General features: G+C 35.6%; 1 protein-coding gene across 2 annotated transcripts in view; it reads left to right on the top strand.

Moving 5' to 3' along the window:
* The window catches only part of UNC13C (unc-13 homolog C), a 587,724-nt gene that overhangs the window by 304,987 nt on the left and 254,997 nt on the right, over positions 1–27,740 (top strand). For both annotated transcript variants that reach the window (XM_060095294.1, XM_060095293.1), the window contains 3 exons: positions 2,628–2,696; positions 4,356–4,445; positions 10,007–10,135. In XM_060095294.1, the coding sequence (XP_059951277.1) occupies positions 2,628–2,696; positions 4,356–4,445; positions 10,007–10,135 (288 nt within the window). The remainder of the gene's footprint in view (positions 1–2,627; positions 2,697–4,355; positions 4,446–10,006; positions 10,136–27,740) is intronic.

Raw genomic sequence — 27,740 nt, 5'->3', positions numbered from 1 at the left:
CTAGAGTTATTCTTGTCAACTAATTAAACCTAAATACTTGATAACAGATAATGCTTAATGTTAATATTATAGATTTAGCCCCTAATAGCAGACATATGTAGTCCTTACCAAATGCAAAGAACTGAATAACTTGACAGTTTCAGATATTGTGGCATGTCCTTCGAGAAACATTTTTTAATCGCAGTCTTTTCTTATTCCTCAAATCACACCATGTAGGTGATAGGCCTCCTCTGCTCTCACAAAGGCAATCTCACTCAAGTTAAATAGAAATATGGTAAATGAAATAAAATTTCAGGCTGTCCTTCTGTTTAAAAAATGTCTGTGAAAATTCTATCAGGAGCACACTTTTAATTTCATGTCACCTGATATTGTTCGGGATTTAGCGACAACATGCCTGGCAGTTTTCTCCACAGTTTTCTGTTTTTCTGGAATGTAAATTTTCCAGCTGGGCACTGAAGACCTAGGTTGGAAGACTAAATGTGTGATCTGTATCAGTCAGAATTCTGTTCAGCTGCATGAAATAAATTCAACAAACCTAACTCAATATTCTTTCCCATGTAACCTAAGTCCAAAGGTAATAAGGAATTCAGGGCTAGTACAGCTGCTCAGGATTGTAATTTTTTGAAAGGGTGGGCAAACAGAGTTAGGATGAGGTGTGGAGGCTCCTAGCTTCCTGCCTCATCATTCTTACCTTACCATTTGTTTAACTTTTCATCTTATAGCCCTGGGATGACTATTTGACCTTCTAGTATCTCATCTGAGTTTAAGGTGAGAAAAAGGAGAGAGACACAAAGGGCAAATGGAAAAAAGGCCTAACAAAGAATTATATAGCAAATACTAATACAACAACTCTGCAGAGCATTCTTTTAGAATCTTTCTAAATAATAATTCATCGGTAGTATGCTGGCTGGTTCCATCCCCTTTAATAAACTGTATACATCTCATTGGCCAAAATCATGCTACATGGCCATTGCTAGAGTAAAAGAGGCCCGGGAGGGTAGGTTTTTCATAAAGGACATATTTGACTCTTGAGGTTCTATTAGGAAGAGAAGAAGGGATATTGGGCAGACAACCAGAACAGTTGGTCCCAGTATACACAACAGGGCCAGTGATTTGGGTCATAGCATGGTTGACTAGGGTCATGTCAGCTGTCTTAATGATTCATACCAATCACAGATGTCATATAAAGCATCCAGAGACTGACACAAACACATTGATTTTTACAGTCGTTGAATGATTAACTACTATGGCCTAAACCGATGATTGTAGCAGCTCTCTTATTTTTCTATTTTGATTGAGATCCACTGACCCACACTGATGGAGGATGGGGGTTAATAAGGGCAACATAGGTCACCTCCTCCCCTAGGAAGGTATGATAGAGAATAAGAAAGAAAACTCTAAGACATTCATTGTATTTTCCAGCAGCTTTACTGGAGAGTCTTACTTGCCTAACAAGATAGCAAGCTTCTGGAAGGCAAGGGTCATTTCTTAGGCTCTTTCATTGCCTCCACAAGGGTTATTAACACAGAGGCAATACTCAAACTTTGTTCACTGATATATAAACCTGATAAAAGGCAGTTTATTCAGAAAATTGAAGTTTCAACTTAGGAACAATTTATCAACTCCTGTTAATATTCAACTCACTTCATCAAGATCAGTGACTTAAAGGGATAAGAGTTATATACCCCATAAATCCAACTTGTGTGTGTAACTTCTAGGAAAAATTTCTACTTTTGCTAATATATTCCAAAGTGTAATTTGGTGTTTACAGAATATTTGTCTAGGGAGGAACATTTACTGTTATTTACTACCATCCCCCTATTTTTTTTTCATTTTTATTTAGGAATCAGAGACTCAGAATGGTGCTTTGTCTATTGTAAAGTTTTCATGTGTGACTTTGATGTTTTTTTACCTTATCTAATTAACTTATTTAATCCACACAACTATATCCTTATGCTTATTAGCAAAACGTTTTAATTCTTGTCCGTTATCATCTTCAAATCCTTCTATGAAGAAGTCAGTCCAACCCTGATACAGCATCAGAGGGAGGCATCGGTAATTTTTGTTGACCTGATATTTTATAATTTTTTAGCCCTAAATCATAGACATACTTTAAAGGCAGTCAATCCTTTCAAATTATGAAGTCTGTTACCAAAAGGAAAATACATTTGAAATTGTTTTTGACACAAAGAGCAGCTAGTCCCCCTTCCATAGGTGGGAGAAGTTTAAAATAACTATAGTTTAATTTTGGGGAGGTGGTGTGGTGTGTGGAGGTGGGAAGAGGGGTGGGTTATATTCTCTTGTTGACTCATACTGCTGTGAAGGAGTACAGTGGCAATTCAGTTGTCTGGACTCTTTCTTCATGACTCAGCTCTTTGGATACTGTCTCATTCATCACAGAGAGGCAGTGTGACTTACAGGAAAGAGTGTGGATTTGGTGTTAGAGACCTGAGTTTAAATCACTGCTATGTCACATACCAGCTCTATGATCTTGGAGAAATCACTGACATCTTTGAACCTTCCTTTCTATCAAATGGGGACATTAACTCAGACAGATTTTGTTGTGAGGACTGCATTTAGAATTATCATTGATTTCCATTCTCCTATTTTGTGTTTGCTTTGCACAGAGGGAAAAATTCATAAAACTACTGGACCAGTTGCATAACTCTTTAAGGATTGACCTGTCAAAGTATAGGGTATGTACAAAATTATTTGCCTAAAGGTAAAATATGGTGTTTGGCTCGGATGATTTCTTGTCATATTGTAAAAAAAAGTTATCCACTATGTAATGGAAAAGTAAAGATAATGATCTTGGAATCTTGGGTCCTGTCACACTAGACGGGTCCCCTAAGTAATCAAGTAGACACCTTGTTTAGGTACCTTGCTCCACATCAACCTGCAGTACTCTGTGTGTGTGTGTGTGTGTGTGCACGCGCACACATGCACACATGTACAGCTTTAATTTTATGTCTTTTAATAACCATCAGATTGAGTGGCCCTCAGCTAATTCATGAAGTAGACATGTGGCCCAGTCCTCATCTTTAAAAGCTCACCCCTTCTTACTAAGATATCCAGCTGATATTTCCTCAGCTTTTGATATTCCTTCTGGGATTCACTGCTTAATTCACTCCCAGATCAATACAATGTGCGTTTTTTGAAGCTGTACAGAGTTCATTGTCAACAATTCTATACTTCACCTGCAAGTGAAACACACACAAACTCACACATACACAAATATATTCATGTGTGTGTCTGTGTTTGTAAACACACAAATATAATTTTATTTAGAAAATACAGTTACCAAAAAATTTAGTTACAAATTTTATTTACCAAAAAATCTATAGTAATAATTATTGCATTCTTTAACAATTTATTCTATAATAAATATCTTTCCATATCTGTACATATGTATCTTTCTTACATTCAATTTTTAGTCTCTTATTGATGGATCGCTTAACTGCACATTTCTGGAAATTATAATACCAAATTTTGTCAAACTTACCTTTCATGTCGGAACTGGGGCCAACACTATGAGAAGGGAACTGCTTTGACAGGCAATGAAAATGATATTTGGGGGCAAGAAGGACCTTGAGGCCACCTCATTCACCATCACTTTGACTCTCCAACTCTGCTTGAGTTCATGAATACCTAAAAGTTACCTGTGGTTTTCCTAATGGCTCTTTAAAAAGCCTATCTGAAAGCACGTTAATATGAGAAATATCTCAATGCTGAAATTGTTTCCTTAATATTTTCATAATTCCTTTGCTTTCCTTTCCTTCAAAATTCTGAACATCTGCATTTTTATCTCACATTTCTCACCAAACTTCACTAACAAAAACTTTTTGTTTAAATCTGCAGTACTTCAGGGAGAGACTATACAGTGCAGTCTTCTTTTCTTTTTTTTTACTTTTAGCTTCTTTGTGACTAAAAGTAAATATAGGACATGTAAAATTTCCCAAAAGGATTTTGGAAAAAATAACCCATCTTGAGAAAATTATAAAAAATATTTTCAAATATATGCTCACCCTCCCTCTTTCAGCATGAAACCTATTTTGTGAAACAAGGATGAATAACCTCATAACATTGCATTAATGATATTATTTTGTACATTTTTGTTACATTGTAGGAATAAATAGAAGAATATGGCTTTCCAAGACTAAGACAAGAATACTTCCAACTTGTTTATTTTCTGTGATATTTTACAGTAAAAATATTGTGAGAATACTGTGGTGATACTTTTTAAATTTTACACAGTTTACTTACCGTTTTCTTTCACAGAAAGTTAGTTGTAGTTTATTTGCCACTGGAGGCTTAATGCTGATAATTTACCCATTTTCTGTTTCCTAATTAACCAGGAAAACTTTCCCGCCAGCAATGCTGAAAGATTGCAAGACCTGAAATCAACTGTTGACCTGCTAACAAGTATCACCTTTTTTAGGTTGAAGGTACATCTTTTATTTTTGTCACTGTCTTCGTGTGACATACATTTACTCCCTGGTAGAGTCTGGTTTTACCCTTTTCTTGGTCAGTACTGTTCATCCCCATTGATTAAGATGTGGTGCCTTTGCCTGTGCTAAATGAATCTTCCAACATAATGTGTGTTGAAAAAGATTATCCTAGACACTTAAGATATTCTGATACATTTGGCTCAAATTTAGTTTTAAGTTAAATTCATCTTAAACAAAGCTCTCTAGTGAGTGGATGTGACACTTACCAGAAAAAAAAAAAAACCCTAAGAACATTAAATGGAAATGGAGTTCACTTTGCATTTCAATTTTAACTGAGATGTCTTGCTGACTTTTTCATTGCAAGAGAGTAGCCTCTTTTAAGTTTACCCTAATTGTAGCAACTTCCATTTCCTGCCCTGGGAATGTCTATATAGGAATATGTGTGATTGTTTAATCCATTGGTATAATTAATTGCTATCTACCAACCTACACAAATATTTCTTTTTAGGTATATCTTCTCTGCTTTAATAGCAAGTTGTCTGCAATTATAATTTGGCTAGCCGGACAATTCATGTAAAGCCTTTCCTAAAACTACTTGTCAGGCTATGGGCTAAACATTTCTGCCCTTTGAAAGAGAGTTTATGATTTTTTATTCAGGAAATTCCTGTACAGAAAAAATTAGAAATAATTATTTTTCTTCTTTTCAGTTGCCCATGATTATCTTCACTAAAACAGTAAAATTGGTGTTTTATAAGAGAGAAAGAAAACAAAACCATACTGTATAAACCACCCATCATTTAAAGTTCAATTAAAATTCATTTGCTTTGAAGTCATGGTAAAATTAGGTGACTGGCATAAATAGAATTTACATCAATTCTGATCTGCTGGCAGTAGCTGCTGGAACAGTGCATAGAGGGTGATAGAACTGATCCAGGCTCTCATTGACAAGTGATGCCTGCCATTGATATTGAGGGGGGTAGGAAAATGGGAGTGAGGGAGGGGAGTGCCAGCACAGTGCTCAATACCTGCCTTTCCTCAATCACCAGCCTTGCAGTGTATAGGAAACAAAATCATTTCAAACTTGCAAGTCCTCCCCCACCCTCACTACCAGCTGATGACCTTGCTTCTGATTTCACTGGAAAAACAGGAGCAACTACTGGAGAGCTTACTCAAGGTCTGACCACATGCTCCCGCCACCCACCCATATACTTACTTACCTGCATCTGTGTCCATATTCTGTTCCTTCTTTTTTTTTTTTATTATGATTGCTTAGCTGTTTGTTCTCAAAAAAAAAAAAAAAAAAAAAGCTGTATCTTCCACTGATGTAATTAATTTCTTCCCCTCCTGAGTTACTAAAACAGTGGTCCATCAATCTTCCTCACTCACCTGAATTATCAGTCTTCAACACTCTACTGGATATTCCCCATCACCAAACATGCTATTATTTCCAGTCTTAAAAATATTGCTTGACTCCATTTTCTTCTACAGCTACTACCCTTATCCTTCTTTTCCTTTAATACCAAAACCCTTCAAAATAGTCCTTTTTACTTTTTCTTTCCAATTTATTTTCTCGAATTGTCTTCTGAACAAGTTTTCTCCTTCTATTGTCTTTTTCTCCTCATTATAGACAGAAAATTCACTCTTTTTGTCATAGAGATCTATTAGTTTTGACATGTGTGGTTGTATTAACCACCACTACAATAAAGATATAGAACAGTCCCATTAGCCTCCAGTATTCCCTTGTGCTAGTCCTTTATAGTCAACCTCTCCTACCTCCTGAACTGTTATTGTCCCCCTATGGTTTTACCTTTTCCAGAACATCGTGCAAATGAAATAATAATCTACGTAGTGTAACATATTGGCTATTCAGCCTTCTTCCTGAGTGTATCTACAGTTCATTCCTTTTTATTGCTGAGTAGTAATTCTTTGTTATATATGATCTGCAGGCATTTGGGTTATTTCCAGTTTGGGGTCATATCAAATAAAACTGTTAAAAATATTGATATATATATATATAGTTTTGTGTAAACATAAATTTTCACTTTCATTGGATAAATAACAAGGAGGGAGATTCCTTGGTCATTTGGTAAATGTATGTAAAACTTTACAAGAAATGCCAATTGCAGTTGTTCTACATCTTCTGGTAAAACTCTTGGCATTTTCCATGATTTTATTTTATTTTATTAGTTATTCTAATGATGCCAAAAACTCAGCCGGCCTCTGTGCACCAGTGTCAAATCAAATCTCAGAGACAGAGTTTTGGGTGAAGTAGAAAAGCATAGCTTTATTGCTTTTCCAGACAAATGGGGGACACAGTGGGATCCTGCCCTCGAAAACTATGTGTCCCTACCTGGAGGGATTCGGTAAGGAGTTTTATAGCAACAGCTCAAGGGTGAGGTTGTGGGTAAGATTAGGGTGTGTGCAGGGCCTGCACTCCTTTAATCGGGCCTCAAGTAATCTGATGAGTTTCTGTGGTTCCTTTAATCTGGTGGCCTTCTTGAAGAGCTTCTCTGGTTCCTTTAATCTGGAATGAAGAATGCTGGCATCTTCCATTTGTTGGGGGTTTTAGTTCTATAAAGAACTTAAAGATATTGTTATGTGTATCCCTGAGGCAGAACCATGACCTGGCCCCAAAGCTGCACTATTGTTTCTTGACTGCTCCTCCCTTGTCTTGGCATCCCCTCCCTTCCCTGATTAGCAACTGTTCTAATCTGCCCTTTGGAACTCAGGGAGGGTCATGGAGGCTGGAGTCTATTCCCTACAAACAAGAAATGGGGGCGAGAAAGACTTCCGTGACCAGGAGCCCCACAGGATCCTGCTCAGTTTCACTAATAGGAATGAAGTTATATCTTATTATGGTCTTAATTTTATTTCTATATTAAATAACAACGTTGATCATGCTTTCTTGAGCTGATTTGCCATCTGAGTTTCTTTTGTGAACAGTCTGTTGAAATATTTTGCCCACTCTTCATTCTTATTGTTGAGTATTGAGTTCTTTATTTACTCTGGATACAAGTCTTTTGTCAGGTACTTTATTTGCTGATGTTTTCTCGCTGTCTGAATTTTGTCTTTTCATTCTCTAAAATTATCTTTTGCCTAGCAAAAGTTTTTAATTTTGATAAAGTCTACTTTATCAGTCTTTCTATTTACAGGTAGTGCTACTGACAAAACTAGGGTCACAAAGATTTTTCTCTCTTTCTTCTAAAAGTTTTATTTTACCTTTTACATTTAATCCTGGGTTCCATTTTGAGAGTTTTTTTTTTTTTTAATAAGTTGTGAGGTATGGGTCAGGATCTTTTTTTTGTATATAGATGTTCAGTAGTTTTCACACCATTTATTGAAGCGATCATCCCTTATTCATTGAATTTCATTTGCATCATTATAAAAAATCAATTGATCATATTTATTTGGGTCTATTTCTGGACACTCTATGCTGTCCAAATGTCTATACTTTTACCATTACTATGCTGTCTTGATTACTGAAGCCTTATAGCAAATCTTAAAATTAGATAGTTTTAGTCCTCCACCTTTTTTGTTACTTTTCAGAATTGTTTAATAAATTATATTAGTTCTTATTGGGATTTTGGTTGAGATTGCATTAAATCTATAGATCAATCTGTAGAGAACTAAAAATTTTTAAATATTAAATCTTTAAATCCACCCTTATTTTTGGAACCTACTCCAATTAGACTTTTAGCCCATCACTTCACCAAAAATGATCTTGTCAAAATCACCAGTGACCATCACTGCTAAATCTAGTGGTCAGTCATCAGTCTTCATCCTACAGTGTTCAGTATCACTTAATATATTTTATCAATCCCTCCTCCAGGAAAGCCTTTCTTCCCTAGATTCCAGGACACCCCTCTTGCTTCTTTTTTCTCCTATCTCATTGGCTGCCTTTTTTCTCTTCTCCATTGCTTTGTTCTTTCTCATTTGTCTAATGTCATAGGGCTAGAATTACCCAGGGCTTATTTTTTGGACCCCTTCTCTTCTCTGTCCATACTCATCTAGTCTCATTTCTTTAAATTCTTCTCTAAGCTAATAATTCTCAAATTTATATCACTAGCTCAGGCATCTCTACTACTCCAGACTAGTTACCCAAATGTCTGTTTGAAATCTACTTGTATGCATAACAGGCTTCTCAATCTTAACCTGTCATAAACTGAGCTCCTGATCTTCCAAGCATAGTCTTGCTCATCTAGGTTGAGACCACTTCCAGTGTACCAGTTATTTAGGGCTAAAACCTTGGTGTTAGGCCACCCCCCATAGGCCTACAAGGCCTGTACTTGCCCATCTTCAAGACCAAAGAAAGAATCCGGAATCAGCAACAGAGACGTCAATGGTTTAATGGATGGGGGCTCTTATGTGTCTGAAGCAAGGTCCTGGAGTGAGACCTCACTGTGTGCCCCAGGCTCTTGGCCGGTCATGAAGGCAATCTTCACTCCTGGGAGGAAGGGGAGGTTACCAGTTATAGGGGAATTGATGTCAGGTTGGCCCCTCAGTTACCAGGGAAACCAGCAGAGGGGCATGTCCCTCACCACCCCTTTGATAGGTTATCATCGTGGCTAAAGTTAGACCAATCATTAGCTGGGGCCTGGGGCAAGTACGTGGGAAGGTCAGTCAGGTAGTAGAGTGTGGCTGAAGTAGGCACTTGTGGAGCAGGAGATGTACAGAGAGCAAGAGGACAGCCATCTTGGGTGACCTGATCATATACTTGGGGTGTCTTTCTCTCACACTGGTCACCCAATCTGTCAGCAAATCCTGTTACCCGTTCCTTCCAAAATTAACCAGAATAGAATTTCTTCTAACAACTCCTTGCTCTACCATAGTTCAAGCACTGTCTTCTCATGACTGAATTATTGAACTATTCTCATCACTGGTCTTTCTGCTTTGTCCATAGCTGGCCTTAAGGCAGCATAAGGGAGCCTTTTAAAAAACTAGGTCACTTTCCTCTTCTGCTCAAATAGTCTACTTTCTTCCCACCTTGCTCAAAGCTAAGGTTCTTGGAATAGTCTATTTGCAATTTTTCCACTGGTCCCATCCTGTTACTTCTCTGAATTGATCTACTATTGAAGTCCTTTGTATTAAATTCTATTCCACTGAAATACTTTCTATCCCTCTTCTTTGGTTTATTTATTTTTTTCAGCATGCAACATCATGTAATATATTTTACTGATTTCTTTTGTTTATTGTCTACTAAAATTTAGCTTCGTGAGGAAAGGGATTTTTGTTTCTTTTGCTCACTGCAGTGTCACCATTGTCCGATATATAGTAGGTGATGATAAATATTTGTTGAGTGGTTGAATGGAATGAATGAGTGATATTGATTGGTCACTTTAAGTATTTCTATTTGAATATTTACAACTATGCTCGTTTTCTCTGAGTTGTTATATTAGGATGTTAAGGTGGGTGTTTACACATTTAAAACATTTCTAAGACCACATTTCTCCTGAATACAGAAAGTTCAACTAAAAATGTTTATTGAATATTGTTTGATTTGTTTATACGGTTTATACAATGTTTTATTTTTGAATTTAAGAAAATATTTTGTCTACCAGGTTCTGGAGCTGCAAAGCCCCCCAAAGGCCAGCGTGGTGGTGAAAGACTGTGTCAGGGCTTGCCTGGATTCTACATACAAGTATATTTTTGACAATTGCAATGAACTCTATTCCCAGCTAATAGACCCGGTAAGAAAAGATGTGTGTCTACTTTCTGTTCTAATGTCTGCTTCCATAAGTTTAGAATGACAGTAAGTGGGAAAGTATGTTCATTCAACTTCACGTTAACTGCAGGTTTTAAGAATTTCCATATCTTTTCTTCACATTTGAACATCACTTTCTTATATATGAGAGTGAAATAATTCACTCCTTAAAATAACTTCATGTATTAAAGGTGGATATTGTTGTTCAAGTTTTTCAGGTGAGGAGTTACTTTCAAAAGAACTAAATGATTTTGAAAGGTCACACAGTGGGCAAGTGGCAGATTTGGGACTAGAACTTTGGATTTCAACTCCTACTTCTATGTCCTTCCCCTAATTCATCTGCCTCCCTTATCATTTTTTCTCATAAAACTGATAGATGGGGACATATTTATAGAACAGGATGGTAACATTGTCACATATGTAAATTTATTATTAAGAAATATTTCTAAAACTAAAATACAGAAAGTAAATCAAACATGCATATACTTACCACATAGATGACCAGCTGTTAAAATTTAGCAATATTTGCTCTGCTCTTTATTATTTAAAGCCATTAAATGTTAGACATAAATTGGCATTTCACTTTGTAGTTCTTTCAAATTCCATTCTCCTCCCTTCCTCTTCCTTCAGAAATGAACACTGTTTTAATATTGGTGAGTTTGAACATCTTTTCACATATGCTCAATGAACACTTCAGTTTTATTTTCTGTATATCGCCTATTAATTCCTTGCTGATTTTTCTCTTGGCTTGCCTGTCTTTTGCTTATTAATCTGTAGAAAATTCTAAAGTATATTTTGGATACTAATCTTTCTTTGTTATATAATTTCATATATTACTTCTTTCTTTATATGTGATGTGTCTTTTTGTTGCATTGAAGTTTTTTAGTGCACACTATGATTTATATATATCGCTATTAGTTCTATAGAACTATTGCTTGGGATGGCTCTTTAACGTGTATCTATTGTCTATCCACTTCTCTGAAGAATGCAGTTGCTCAAATAGATATTGAAAACCGTGCAGTTACCTGTGGAACTTCCTGGTTAGTTGAGTGGGGCAGATTCTAGAAAGCCGATGTTGGATGAAGGAGCATAGGAGTCTTTCAAGCTAGGTTTCAGGCTGGGTTTCTTACAGTATTCATCCTTTCTGGGGTCACTGACTCCTTAGCCTAAGGAGAAAACATTAAAGCTGGAGTCTGTCATTGTATAAGCAAAACAGAAAACCACATAATTGTTCTTAACTTTAGCTTAACATTCCCACTACGTGTGCTATTGTTTGGAAACTTGGTTCTCTGGGATTTCTAGGGATTAAATTGTCTCTGACTTCAAATCTCCCCTTGGGTGGCTTTCTAATGGCTTCCCTTTGTCTATTCTCTACTCTCTATCTTCCTCCCACAAAGCTCTTTCAATTCTTCCTCTACTTTTTCAACATCGTCTTTATTCTACCCAAAATATAAAAATTAAGCTTTTTATTATACCATGTAAGTTACCCATACATAACTTTATAATCAATCTTACCGGGCTTTACCACCTTTAATTTCCTACTCCTTGCAATTCCAAATTCAAACTGGTCCCTCTCATGAGCCCTAAATTCTATTATTTTCTATGAACTGGCCATCTTCTTTTACATTCATGTGTTTATCCTGTTCTATCTGCCTAAAATGTTCTTCCCCCATCCTCTGCCTTCAAAAAACCCAAGTTAAATATGACCTCCTCTCCTACTAATTCACACTCAGTGGATGAATCAAATCATCAAGGTCAAGTGTCATACCTTATTTAGTGCTTTCTAATATATTAATACTAATAATAGTAAAATAACAGCTTTATTTATATAAGCTATATAGAAATATGTGCAGTTCCCATAAAGCAAACATACCCCTAATAAAAAGCAAATAAATTGTCACATCAAAATGAATCTAATATAGCTTAATATTTGCTTATTTGGCTTCAAAAACAATGTTTGCATGATTTTCTAACTGACTGGTATTCATTTTATGTGGACAGATTTATAGATTTTATATGAAATCTTGTCCATGTGGAGATTGTTTGGAGCTAAGCTTTAAATCTAAGAAAAAGACTTTTCCTTAAACATTGTTATCATTTGAAATTCTAAAGAAAGCACCCATTGGACCTGAATAATTTAGGAAACTAATACTCCCTAGAGCCCTTCTGGAACCATCTTGGAAAAATTCTAATAATTAAGGCTTATCTCCCCTCAGTTGACTATAACCCCATTCTCCGAGGAGCTCAAGTTAAGACCTTTTTCCTTCACACTATACATCTGAATTGTCCTCAAATTCTGATGACTTTATCTTCAAAATCAAACACCTTACCTTCACAGTACATCCAGAATCTAACCACTTTTCACCACCTTCATGCTCCCACCTGGTCTGAGTCACCATTGTTGCTCACTTGGATTACTACATAACTTACTAACAGAGCTCAGTGCTTCTACCCTACAACCTCTGCCTATGTTTAACAGAGCAGCAAGAATGATCCTTTAAAAAAGTAAGTCAGATTATGTCACTCTTTTCCACATAATATTCTAAAGTCCCTTCATTTTAGTCATGTTCAAAGTCCTTTCAATGGCAGTAAGACCCAGGATCTACCCATATTGCACCTTCCACCCCACTTACTCTGTCCTTACACATATCGTGAGTGGAGAGGAAAGTAACATGAACAATGCTGTATCCCTGGTACCTGCAAGAGTGCCTAGATCATAGTAGGTGCTCAGAAATGTGTTTGTCGAATAAATTGAATGAATGAATACACAATTACTTTTTTCAAACGATACAAAAAGAAATTACAGGTTATTTGGCCCTTTATAAACAAGACTGAAAGGAGTGCTCTATCATAGGAGACTCTCAGTCCTTCCTAAAGCCTCTTGCAGTTGTATGGGGTAGTGTTGCAGGGTCCTGGACAAGATATGGGAGGAACTGATGAAAGCTACATCTAGTCCCAACCCTTAAAAACATCCTGAAGTTTCCTCCAGCTCTTTCTCTTCTGCTGTAGTAACCTGGAAGGACACACATTCCACATGGTATGGATACCAGGTGGAGGACGGCTATCCAGCCAGCTTCAGCAATAACCCATTACTGCAGTAACTTATTGAGGTTAGGAGATTTATCTGTTACCACAACAAACTGGGCTTATTTTGACTAATAGACCTTCAAATCCATTTCCAACCTGCCACCCAAACTATCTACTTAAAATATATACGACTGTCCTATCTGTAACCCCCATTCATTCATGGGATTAAGTCTAAACTTTGCAATTATTCAAAAGTCCTCTAAGATGTGAGCTCTGACTAGCTTTTCTTATTTCAATGTAATTTTCCCCTTGCTTTCTGTGATTCAGGACACTAAACTCCATGATGCCTCCATCCGCATTGTTTTTATCTACCTGGATTTGCTTCACCTCCCCAAACCCCTTCGTGGCTAACTTGAGCTCACTGACCGTTTCTTCAGAAAGCTGGAGTTGCGGCTCTCTGCTCTCATAATACCCTGACATGTCACCACTAGCACACTTACCATGATGCATTTATTAGGAATATAATGTAATATTTATCTGGCTTGTCTTCCCTACTAGGCTGTGAGTTTCATCTTTGTATCCCCAGTGTTCAACGCTATGCCTGACACAGAGTACAGTTGATTAACTAATTAGTAAGAAAGAAATTTTATAAAAACAGCACTCTGTTACTTATTTATATTCTACTTCACTGACTCCACTTCAAAGTCTGTGGTCAAGAACATGATGTTTGAACCCCTGAGTTTAGATTCTGGCTCTACTGCTTATTAGTTTGGTCGCCTTGGATGAGGTAGTCAGCCTCTTCAACTCTCAGTTTCTTCATCAAGACATACTTTTAGTATTCATGCCACTTCTGTTTTCATCTGAGTTCTCTCTAGATAATGTAATGCCTGAAACCAAGAAACAAGAGTTTCAGGGTTGTTAGGCACAGTATAATTCTGATTATTTAAATGTAGAAGCTCTCTTTCTTTCTCCAAAGTGGTTTTGAAGAACCATATAAGAATAGTGCTCAGAATAAAAATGAAAAACAAACTTGAGAGATAAGTTGAAATTGTTGCAGTTAGAAGAAATAGCTAAAAAAGGCTGGTGGCACACTCATGGAGCAGCATTTACTTTGGGTGAATCACCACGCCCATGTTTGTCCTTCAGTTTAGCAAAACTAAGAACTCAGGTGTGGCAATGTGGACATAGGTGATTGATCTCTTGCATAAAGACACGTGAGGGATCAATCTATAAACTAGCCCAATGTTCAAATTACATTTTTAATTAATAATGAGTTTAAGAATCTCTCATAAGCTTATTAGCTTTTGAGTAACCATTTTTATAAATTACCTATTCATAGCTTGTGCTTATTTTTTAAAATAGAATATCTTTTTCTGGTTGCTATTCTAAAGTTACTTAGCTCTTTGTCAGCTTTTGACATTGCAAAGATGTTCACAATCCTTCATCTTTATCTTTGTCACAGCATACATTTATAAGAAATTCTCATTTTTAATATAATCAAATTGACCAATTTTTCTGTTTAAAATTTGGAGTATTAAAAAGTCTTTCCCACTCACCCCCAAATAGAGGATCTCCTTACGTGGAATTTAATAAAATGAATGTGTTCCAGCTTCGTAGTAATCGCCGTTAGGATTGTCCAACTAGTTCCCCTGCTGTTGTTTCTAAAGCAACCTTCAGATTATGGATTTTCTTTTCATATAGATGATCTTCCAGGAGAGGACAAGCCAATACATTTTCAAGTATGTTTGAAATGTTTGGTCTTTTTTTTTTTTTTTTTCTATCTTAAAGAAACTGTCGCTTGTTCCTTGAGGTGTCCTCAGAACCTACACTAGTGCCTGGCATATTAGAGTGCCTTTAGAGTCCCTTTGTTTCCCTCCCAAAACAAACTTCCCTGCCTCTTACCTCTGAGGCAGTCTCTATTATTAATTTGATATTAGCTTTCTGGTTCATCTTTATGAACATTTGTTATACATGTCTATTAACCATTTGAGTATATGAGTATGTCTCTCTCATATACTAAATTGTACAAACAAGCAGTGTAATGATATGGTTCCATGTACTAACTCCAGTACCAGACTAAAAAACGTTTAGTTATTTGATAGGAATGATTCTGTAATTTTTAAAGCTTGGTGTTATGTTTTGTGAACTATGTATTCTGATACATTTAGGTACAGTTTATTGATTTTTTTTTACAGCTATCTATCACATAAATACACCACAATTTACATATCAATTCCAGTGTTTCACTTTTACAAATAATAGTGCAATGAATATCATAATGCTTTTAAAGAACAGAAGAATGCCTTCCTTTCCTCTGCTTTTCCATTTCTACTATATATGATGCAAACTTGATTGTACCATGTGGTCAAAGCACCCTCTATTTTTTCACATCTTAAAATGTCCTTCAACTTGTCTGATTCCCACAGGAAACACTGAGTTTAATGAGAATAGAAACTATTTTGTTTATTATTGAACTTATAGTACATAGCTCTGTACCTCACATACAGTAGCAGAAATCGGTGAATAACTGCTTACTTAATAGAACTTCTATGCAAAAATATCTATATGTATGCAGTATGTTACTGATATTTGTTTAAAAATTTTGACCAAGATATCTTCTGAAAACTTTTTTAGAAAAAAAAAACACCCTCCCACAATATCTTAAATTGGCAACTTACATGAACATATGCATGTCAAGTTTCAGAAAGTTTTCCTTGATTTGTAGGTGTGTACTTTTTCAGTTATTTTAGCCAAAAAAGTTGCCATAGCTATTTTTGTTTGTTTTTTCTTTTGTTTTTGCTCTAGTCAATTCTAAATAATTCAGTAATAAAAGGAAAGTTTAAAATAAAATGTGACTTTGAAATTTACAAGTGGAAAAATTTCAATTCTGTAACTCTTGAGATATTATTTAAATAGTAATCCTTAAGGAACTAGCTAGAAAGTGTCCCTGACTTTCCTTAGATTTTTTTTCCCTTGCAATGGACTTTCTTATGCAATCAGTAGCATTAGTTTAGGGAATGATGTTCATTCTGAAAAGAAGGTACTTTTTCACTACCTCCTGTGATTATTGTCATTACACTAGAACTAAGTAAATACAGACACATTTTAAGCTTAACTTTTCTTTAAATTTTATTATAAAATATGTGGAAGAAAGTTCATAAGTAGAAAATTTCTTCTTAAGTGCCAGCTTCATAAGCAATATATAAATTCTTATTAAATGTTCAATATGAGTGGTATCTTATTTATTGGTGAAGAAGACAGGAATGTGAAAATCCAAAGCCTCAAAAATTATTAGACTGTTATGTTTCCATCATTGTGTATTTCAATCTTTCTAACAAAGTGAGGTCAAAAATTAAGCCACAAATGAAACCTTAATAAATTCTGAAAGAATAAACAACATGCAGAGTAAGTTGTGCCAGTAAGACTAGTGTAATCTTGATTCTAAAATTGGATTATGACAATATTTGAAAAGAAAAGTATAGACACATTTTGTAAATGAACACTGATTTAAAAGTTCTAAATAAATTATCAAATGGCATATTTAAAATACAACCAGATCAAACAATCTTATCCCAGAAATTCAAGGATTATTTGACATTAGGAAAAAAAATTATCAATATAAATCACTATAATAGTTATCTAAAGGGGGAAGATCATATATTTATGCAATATATGTAGAATGAGCATATGGTGAAATTTGATGCCCCTTTATGATTAAAAAAGAAACTCTCAAAAAATTAGGAATGGAACAGATTTTCTTTTATTTAAGTTTACATTAAAAAAAAACTATGGCTAACATTAACAGATGAAATTTAGGTACATTCATTTAAGAAATAGAGACAATTATCCTATTAATACTGCTGTATAACATAATAGTTGAAGAAATGAGAATATAAATTAGAAAGGAAAAGAACTGTTATAATTTATGAGTCATATGACTATACATGTAGGAAAACTAACAGAATCTACAAAAAGCTATTGGTTCACTTAAGAATAAATCTCATTCAACAAATACAAGAACAATAGAATTTCTTTACACTAAAAATTGTGGCACATAGATTACTAGGGAAAGGAACAGACATTTAGAGTGTAAGGAAAATTGTCTCACCATATGGAGCTAGGGGTTGGGGGTTTGTGGGAAGAGATGGTTTCTTGCCTAATACCATATCCAATGTGAACTTAAGAGGATGAAAAAGACAAGTGTTAATGTAATAATAATGATAGTATAGGTTAATACCTTTCTGATACATGGTAGGAAAGACTTTTTAAAATTCCAAAGCACAAATTTTAAATAGAAAAATTGATCTATTTAATTATCTTAAAATTGACAATTTATTATAAAGGTACACTGTGAGAAGGATGAAAGATTGCAAAAAATCTTTGCAGTGTCAAAAGCTGACAAAGGACTAAGGAATTCCAAAATAGCAAGCAAAAAAGATAGAGATTCCATTTAAACAATAGGCACAAAAAATGAACAGGCAATTTATAAAAATGCTTACTCAAGAAGCTTATAAGCTTTGAGAAGTTTCTTAAACTCATTATTAATTAAAGTAATATAGTCAAAACATCACTGAGCTATAATCTTATATCTAGCAGGTCGGCAAAAATTAATAAACTAGATAATGCCAATGTCTCCATTTCATGAGGAATTGGAGACATTGGTGCTCTCATGAACTTTTGGTTAGCATGGAAACTAGGAACCAGCAATCCTGATATTAGATCTATATATTAGACATATTTGCACAAAGATACCTAAGAAGATATTTAATAGAATATTCACTTTAGCATTGATTGTGATACTTAGAAGTTGGAGGCAATCCATGTGTCTTTCATAGGAGAATAGATACATAAAATGTGGTGGATTTACCCATAGAATATTATGGAGCAGTTAGAAGAAATGAGTTGTTTACCTAGTAACATGGAAAGAAATTAAAAACATGCTGCTGAGTGGAAAAAAAAAAAGAAACAGAAGGTGTTATATAGCATAATACTAGTTAAGTAAATTTAAAGTAAACACACATCACAATAATAACATTTTACAAGATCAGAGAAATAGATAAACACCAAACGTAGTATATGATCTTATGTAGATCAGGAGGAGATGGAATTTTGGAATGGATGAAAAAGGAGTAGATGGAAGGATGGTTGGGTGGATGGATAGATATACAAGAGAGATGGATATATGAATTGTGCACGGTCAAAATATCTGTATTTGAGATTTCAATGTTTTCCCTACTCCAGTAAAAAAGAATACATGAAGTCTAAATTTCTGGAGAAAAATATCCTGTATTTGTGATATATTTGGAATCTAGTACCTAATCTTCATAAAACCTTTAAATTGATATGAATTTGGTATCCAACAAGTATAGAACTGGGTTAGATTTATTATTGACACTACCTGCTTCACGTGGTCATACACAATAATAGGAATGATGACCCCTGAAACTATAATATTGTAGCCATAAAGCTACCCTATTAGAATTGATATTGCATTATGTGATTTTTGTTTTAATGTGTTCTCACTTTAGAAATGTTTTTCTTTAAAGGTATACTTAATTCACAAATAATTACAGGCAAAAAAATCAATCTATGATGTGCTTCTTGGTAATTTTTTAATGTCTTTAATTAAGGTGTTTGGAATTGGTGTTTCATTGAAGGTTATACATGGAGTCGAGTCATCTCACTTACAATTTATTCTTGCACACTGTGTTAACTGGAAAATCAATGGGTCTTGAATCTGTTACTTTTAAAACACATTTGTTGATTCAGATGGGGCATTTAGTAAATCAGATTACTTGAAATTCATGAAAAGTGCAGTAAACATAAAGAAAGAAACATACATTTTCTTATACTTGCTTGATTCTACTTGAATATTTCCCAAACTGCCCTGATCCTAAGAATCACCTGGGGAACTTGACCACCTCAGACCCAATAAAATAGGGTATCTGAGAAGAATCCCAGGAATCCATATTTTAATAAGTTCTTCAAGAGATACTTGACATTAAGCAAATATTAAATAAAATAAAATTTTATTTGTCACTACTTCTGATTTTTTTCTTTAGATTTTTTTCTTTTTGATAAGTATCCCAGAGAAAAAGAAAATAAACTTCAACTGCAAATTAAATTGCACAAAGAGCTATAGTACGTAAGAAATCTGCTTAAGGAATATTTTTGCCTAATAGTCTGTATTATTTTTCATGGCTTAGGCTGCACTTTCCCAGCTGCCCAGAATTTATAGAATTCTTAACATACAGTAAGTCCCCTACATACGAACCTTCAAGTTGTGAACTTTCAAAGATGCAAATGTGCATTAGCATGTCCAATCATCTAAGTTAGTTCACATGTCTGGCGTACATTGTCACATGTATGCATCCTCTACAACTGGTTGTGCTTTTGTGTACTTTACAGTACTGAATAGAGTACAGTAGTACAGTATCTTTATTTCAAGCCCAGGATGTCCAGAAGCAAGCATAAAAGCAGTGGTGATGTAGTTGATAAAGCTAAGAAGTGCCAGCTGTTGTACTGTACTACTGTTCTTTTCAAGGTACTGTACTCTAAGATTAAAAATATTTTCTTGGGCTTCCCTGGTGGCACAGTGGTTGAGAGTCTGCCTGCCGATGCAGGGGACACGGGTTCGTGCCCCAGTCCAGGAAGATCCCATGTGCCGCGGAGCGGCTGGGCCCATGAGCCACGGCCGCTGGGCCTGCGCGTCTGGAGCCTGTGCTCCACGACGGGAGAGGCCACAACAGTGAGAGGCCCACGTACCGCAAAAAATATATATATATATATTTTTTTTCTTTATTTTTTGTGTTTGTTTTTTATGTGTTAGTTGTGTGAAAAGTACTATAAACCTATTACAGTACAGTACTATATAGCCAACTGTGTTAGTTGGGTACCTAGGCTAAATTTATTAGATTTAATGAACACACTCTTGGAACAGAACTCATTCGTATGTAGGGGACTTACTGTAATTCCCTTTTAGGAGAAAAACTAAGTAGATGTTAGTGATATTACTGAATCATTAGTAAAATAATATAACAATTAAGATCATAGAAGAGACAATATGGTGGTACAGACTGTAAACCCCACCAGAGCAGGAATTATGTCACTTTTGCCCATCAATGAATTCTTCATGTGTGGTATAGCATTCACATATAATAAGTATTCCAAAAACACTGAATGTAATTGTTGTGATTTTTATTTATAAGACATGTAATTAAAACTATTTTTTTTTCAATTTATGGCTCTTCTACTCACTAACTAGACGTAGCAAAGCAATCACTAGTTAACCATTTTCTTATCTCTAAAATAATCATAGTGATACTTTTCCTCTCTAGTACATAACTCAACAAACTTTCATTATTATATATTTGTGAATGAATGAGTGACTTTTAAATCCTTAAAATCAGAAAGTTATATGTTTGGAAGTAGCTGGTAAATTAGAAAACAATGCAGAAACATAATTAATTAAAAGAGAAATATAGTAAAAATAGAATTCAAGTTGAGATACCATTATTTACTCGGTGATTTTTACTTAAATGCAGACCTTGAGTTGAAAGGCAAATGTAAAATTCTAAAGGAGGAAATCAGGAACTCTGGGCCATCTAAAAGGGCCCTTACATGGTAACGTTTGATGTATTTTTTTTTTTTTTACATCTTTATTGGAGTATAATTGCTTTACAATGGTGTGTTAGTTTCTGCTTTATAACAAAGTGAATCAGTTATACATATACATATGTTCCCATATTTCCTCCCTCTTGCATCTCCCTGCCTCCCACCCTCCCTATCCCAACCCTCTAGGTGGTCACAAAACACCGAGCTGATCTGCCTGTGCTATGCGGCTGCTTCCCACTAGCTATCTATTTTACATTTGCTAGTGTATATATGTCCATGCCACTCTCTCACTTTGTCACAGCTTACCCTTCCCCCTCCCCATATCCTCAAGTCCATTCTCTAGTAGGTCTATGTTTTTATTCCTGTGTTACCCCTAGGTTCTTCATGACATTTTTTTTCTTAAATTCCATATATATGTGTTAGCATACGGTATTTGTCTTTCTCTTTCTGACTTACTTCACTCTGTATGACAGACTCTAGGTCCATCCACCTCATTACAAATAGCTCAATTTCATTTCTTTTTATGGCTGAGTAATATTCCATTGTATATATGTGCCACATCTTCTTTATCCATTCATCCGATAATGGACACTTAGGTTGATTCCATGTCCTGGATATTGTAAATAGAGCTGCAATGAACATTGTGGTACATGACTCTTTTTGAATTATGGTTTTCTCAGGGTATATGCCCAGTAGTGGGATTGCTGAGTCATACGGTAGTTCTATTTGTAGTTTTTTAAGGAACCTGATGTATTTTAAAAAATCAATATATGCAGCCTCCCAGTAGACATCGGTACTGTTGTCCTCATCGTTTTGACTTTATTTACATGCTTTTTAAATAAGGTGTGTGTGTGTGTGTGTGTGTGTGTGTGTGTGTGTGTGTGTGTGTTTAGAGGCAGAATATACCCTCCTAGTACTTTTTATCATATTAATCGTTTTGGAACATCATCAGCAACAATAAACTCGTATGAGCAAAATGGTATGACATTAATAAAATGGGGTATAATGTAATGATGAGACAGTCTCCATTAAAAGATCCTATATTTAGTAGCAGTTTTCTTTTAAAGCTCCTAACCTTCAGAACAGTGTCAAATGGAAAGTATAAAACAAAAATACAGCAAACTATCTATTGTACTAACTTCTATAATACATATGTATTTTAACCACCTCCCATACTTGGTGTCTATACATATTCTCTAATACGTAGTCAGCAAAGGCAAAATAGACTGTTATAATCTGGTAATCCAATTTCCCTTACTCTGCAGAGCAAGCAGAGAATTCCACCATTCTGTCTTCTAGGTCACTTATCCGTTCGTTGCATCAGTTATTCTGCTATTGATTTCTTCTAGTGTAGTTTTCATTTCAGTTATTGTATTGTTCATCTCTGTTTGTTTGTTCTTTAATTCTTCTAGGTCTTTGTTAAACATTTCTTGCATCTTCTCGATCTTTGCCTCCATTCTTTTTCTGAGGTCCTGGGTCATCTTCACTATCATTATTCTGAATTCTTTTTCTGGCAGGTTGCCTATCTCCACTTCATTTAGTTGTTTTTCTGGGGTTTTTATCTTGTTCCTTCATCTGGTATATATCCCTCTGCCTTTTCATCTTGTCTATCTTTCTGTCTTTCTGTGAATGTGTTTTTTTTCCACAGGCTGCAAGATTGTAGTTCTTCTTGCTTCTGCTGTCTGCCCTCTTGAAACAATCTTTTCCTCTTTAAAATTACCCTAATTTCTACCAAATATAGCCAAATTAAGACTGATTTGTTTACAAAATAAGTCTGGTCTCAAGAAACATGGCTTGATGATGTATATAACGGTAACTGATCATGTACGCTTTTTTTCTTTAATTGTCTTTGCTGTAATTTTTATAAGGAGTCTCAGCCTAAAGTTTTAAAGGCCCTCTCAGGGGCCTGTATGTGTTAGGAGGTAGCCTTCCTGATTTATCTGATAAAGCTCGTGGGACCCTAAGAGTTTCCAATCTCTGAGGGAGCAGATAGAATAGATAAATGTTTCAATTCTGCTTGCAAAGGTATAATTTACCAAATTACTGTAAGTCATAATTAGTTTGAGGGGAAGGGTTTCCTTATATCTGGAAAACACAGATTTAAACCGGTAATTTTTTTTCAGATAGAAACCATAAAATTAGAACCACATTCACCAGTTCACTCAGTCGTATGTAACTAATCCTTTTTGTTAACAGTTTTATGAAGCCATCAGGTTTCCCATTAGATTTTTTAAATTTCTTACCCAGTTCAGCATTATGGTCTGAAAGTCAGAAACTTGTATTTATCCAAAAGTCCTTTCTATAAATCTTCTTGAAAATGTTCTTGAAAAGATTTCTGTAAAGACATCAGAGTAAAACCATAAATGTCTATGACAAATGACTTAAGAAGGCATGTTTAAAATCTGATTACAGTACAATTGACAAAGAAACTTGGTTACTGCTGTGACATATAACACTTTCAGATAATAACCAGAATTATAACTGATAACATTTCACCAGGACATATCAGATTTTTAGGAACTCCATATAATTTCTAGAATATCTATATTAATAACATTTACCATACAATATAACCTAAGAAGATTTATTACTCATTTGACAATACTTCACATGTAATTTAACATATCAAATGAATCTAATTAGTTTAATATCTTTCTTTGGGATATTTCAGGGTCCCTTTGAAGCATCCCAAAGTTAGCTAGTGGTCAAAAGGACTTCATTAGAATTTGATTTACGAAATTTTGTCAAAAAAAATTCCAAAAAGTATTTGAAGTACTTGGTCATATAGGATCATAGGTCACTGTGAAACAATAGTTATTTACTTCTTAGCCATAGCGACAATAAAAGATTTCAAAGGCAAATACAGAACTGATCACTTAAAAGGCAAAGGAACTTAAAATCTGTTATCAAAGGCAGCTCAGCATTTTAAGAAAACTTGTCCTTTTAACAGAGAGAAAAGTCAAATTCAGGTTTTGCACCAGCTTACTTTTAAAATTCATTTACTCAGTTAAATTTATTCTAACCGAATCAGTCCTGACCATGGACAACACTCTTTTTTCTGGGTCCACTTCCCACAAACCTTCCATCACATTCTGTCTCCATCCAGAAACAATCAGCTCTAAGACAGACAGACTTTCTTTTTCCTTCATAAAATGTAATTCCATTCCTCATACCTCCTTTACTAAAAACACACATCCTACTTTCCTTAAACAACCCCAGTCTTTTATATCAGCACTTTCCCTAATTTGAGATTACATTAAAAATCTTATCCCATCATTTTGTGCACAATTTTTATAGTTTCTTCATATTTAAACTTGTGACTTACCTGGAATTTATTTTGAAATGAGGTGTGATGGAAAATCTTGTCTTAAACTAATGCTTTACTGCAACTTTGGAAATGAGTTAAGTACGAATTATAGTGCAGAATCAAATCAACCAATGATATCTTTGCTTTGTATTCTGTTTCATTCTAAATTACAGCCTGGAGTACTATAAAAAGATTCTTGTTTTCCTATAGTATCTATAACATGTCATCCTGTAAATTATTTTAATGAGATGTTAAATTTGAAAGTAGTTGTCAAGCTCAGAATTAAGAATAAGATGACTTGTTTTCTGTTCTAACCTCATCAACTAAAATTCTAAAAAAAAAAAAATCCAGCTAATGTTAATAATACATATTTTCATACAGCTATTTGTACACTGATAAATATTTTAAAAGATAGAGCAAAAACTAAAAGAGATTTCATCAAGCACATGCATTAAAAACGAAAAAACAGAAAACAAAAACTTCAAGCTCCCAAAGTTATAAAAACAGATATATTAGGAAGTGTAAACTCTTTAGGAGGAAGTGGCCTGGGGAGGTAACCACTGAAAAAGCCAGGGTAAAATACAAACCAACTATTCTCTGGTTTGCATATAAGTTCCCTTTGTTCTTGGAATAGCATTTTCTTACAAAACACATTTTCCTTTTTTTTTTTTTTTTTCTTTCCTCAGTAATCACCAAAAGCCATGTAGGCTTGTCTATGCTAATTATGTTCTTGCCCAAAGATACCTAACTCTTTTTTTTTTTTTTTTTTTTTTCTTTTTTGCGGTATGCGGGCCTCTCACTGTTGTGGCCTCTCCCGTTGCGGAGCACAGACTCCGGATGCGCAGGCCCAGCGGCCATGGCTCACGGGCCCAGCCGCTCCGCGGCATATGGGATCCTCCCAGACCGGGGCACGAACCCGTATCCCCTGCATCGGCAGGCGGACTCTTTTTTTTTTTTTTTTTTTTTTTTTGTTACGCGGGCCTCTCACTGTTGTGGCCTCTCCCCTTGCGGAGCACAGGCTCCGGACGCACAGGCTCAGCGGCCGTGGCTCACGGGCCCAGCCGCTCCGCGGCATGCGGGATCCTCCCAGACCGGGGCACGAACCCGTGTCCCCTGCATCGGCAGGCGGACTCTCAACCACTGCGCCACCAGGGAGGCCCCCCTAACTCTTTTTGGTTAAAATAAATAAATAAAAGATTGAGGGGATTTTGTATTCAATCTATATGCAATCTAGACTATTCTCATCATCAATTTAAATGTTGAAAAATTAGCCATGTGAAAATGTGGTGATTGTAGTGGTAGGTATTGAAATACCAGGAAATGTAGTGAACACTGAGTTAGGGAAGTGCCGAAGATAAAGTTTTAAGGCCTTCACCAGTATCTCTAAATGTAGGCTAATTTTAAGCCCTAAATTTGCCAATCCATGCAATAAACACTTGTACATTTCCTGTTGTATATAAAGCATTAGGCTAGATGCTAATTATGCCAGGGTGAATAACTCAGAGCTTTGCTTTCAAAGTTTATTTTCTACTGCAGGTTTCACAAAGTGTAGTCATAGACCCATAGCAGCAACATTACCTGAGAATTTGTCAGAAACGCATATCCATGGGCCCCCGCCAGGAGTTACTGAATCAGAAACTCTGAGGGTGGGGTCCAGCAATCTGCTTTAACAAGCCCCACAGGTGATTCTGATGCATATGCCTGTTTGAGAATCCCTGACCCATATAACTCAGACAAGTAAGGGGGCAATTACAAAGCAATGTGGAAAATATGCTGAGGGAGGAAAGACAGGGTGTTCTGTGAGCAGGCAGGAAGCTCAAATAAGGCCCTGGGCTGGGGTGGGTGGGGAAGAGGGGATCAAGGAAGGCTTTCAGGAATAAGTGACTTCTAAGAAAACAGAAAGAATAAGTAGGAGTTGAGCAAGCAGGGTGGGTTAGGTAAAAGAAGGAAGGTATGGTGAGGGATAGAAGGCAAGAGAGCGTATTACAAATAAAGGAGGGTCCCACACATGCAAAACCTCAGAGCTATGTGAGGGTTTGCTCCCTCCCAGGAGTGAAGGCTCCAGCGAATTGGACCAACCACAGTGTATAGCTGATCGTGAGGCTTAATCAAGGGTCAGGAGTGTCACAACTACTAATAATAGTGATACTAATACTAATAATAGTGAAATTAGTTCTGGTGATAGTAAGGCTGAAGAGGAAAGCAAATGCTTTGTAAGGCAAGTTAAGGAGTTTGGATTTGTCCTGCAGGAAAAGCGGAGCCACTAAGAACTTTAAATAGGAGCATCAGATTTGAGTTTTATGAAGATGGCTCTGGCTGCAGAATCGAGAATTAATTGGAGGGGTGAGACTGGAAGCACGGAGAGTACCTACTAGGCTATCAGGGTAATCTGGTTGAGTTAAATTTTCTTATAGAATCTGACTTGTTCTTGCTAAAATAATTTATTTACAAAATATGCCTTAGGTCTTTGGCTTATGTTGAGTAATAATGCATACTGAAAGATTAAAGTATTATCTCTTAAATAATGGCTTCTAATTTGGGGATCCAGGACACAGTGGATGTTAATAGAAAATAAGGGGGAATCACAAGCTATTTTCAGTGTATTAAAAGGTCCAATAAGAATCATACATCTGCGTGAAAGCACATTAAAATCTATGTTTCCTTCTTTTTCATCTGAAGTTATGTCAACTCAGTATAGGTTCTGTGGTCATTTAATGCTGATTAGAAACTCCATCTTGACCTTTATGTATCCCTAGAGAACAAAATCATGAGAAAATGAGCTTTTTGCTTGACTGATGCAGTAGGAAAGAAAGATAAATAGAATCTGTGGGAGAAACTAAATGCATGTATCTTGCTATTTAAAGATTACAAACTGTGGCACGTTATCTATTATGTGGTAGCTGGACCTAAGGGAATTAGGGGGCTAGCCAAGAGTTAGGCAGAAAAATGACCTGAAATGAAAAGAAAAATTAAATTTCATGAAAATAGTTCAATTTTTGAGATTAAAAATCGTATTTTATTTATAAGTAATTACACTCAGAGCTACTATGAGAAGGAAAAGCATCAGCTTCCATGAAAGCCCCGCGTTCTCAGTATTTGAACAGACCCCATTTCAATGTTCATTTGTCTTCAGTGTTGGGAGCCTAGTGGGGTTTGATGCCATTTTGTTCACAGTCAAATTCATTTCCTCTCATCTTCTGAGTGGCAGGTGCTTTTGTAATCAGATTGAGCAGATGACAGTTTGTACTTTTAGTGAGGGACAGTATGAATTCAGTTTAGTAACATTCTTTTATGGAAACAGACTCATATGACTCTAAATAAAAAGTTTAAAACCTTTAATGAAAACAGAGGCACCATATCTAATGTTCACCTCGGAGCACTAGAAGTGTAATATGGCACTGATTGTACTTACTGTGTTCCCCATTAAATGACTTAATGGACCTTATTCGATGTAATTTGTCTAGGAAGTGCTGGTAACATACTTATCTAGTGATTGATTCTCACTGACCAAGAGTTGTGAGAACTAGAACACGGTGAATGAGTAATAGTAGCATACATGAACCACTTTTGCCTGGACATAAGAACACTCCAACTCAATGTGCTGTTACTGGACTAGGCCTTATTAACACTCCAACTGGGTCAT

Source organism: Mesoplodon densirostris, chromosome 4, assembly GCF_025265405.1.
Source record: "Mesoplodon densirostris isolate mMesDen1 chromosome 4, mMesDen1 primary haplotype, whole genome shotgun sequence".
Lineage (NCBI taxonomy): Eukaryota > Metazoa > Chordata > Mammalia > Artiodactyla > Ziphiidae > Mesoplodon > Mesoplodon densirostris.
The sequence above is the reverse complement of the archived record's forward strand: the minus strand, read 5'-3'. Positions and strand labels throughout refer to the sequence as shown.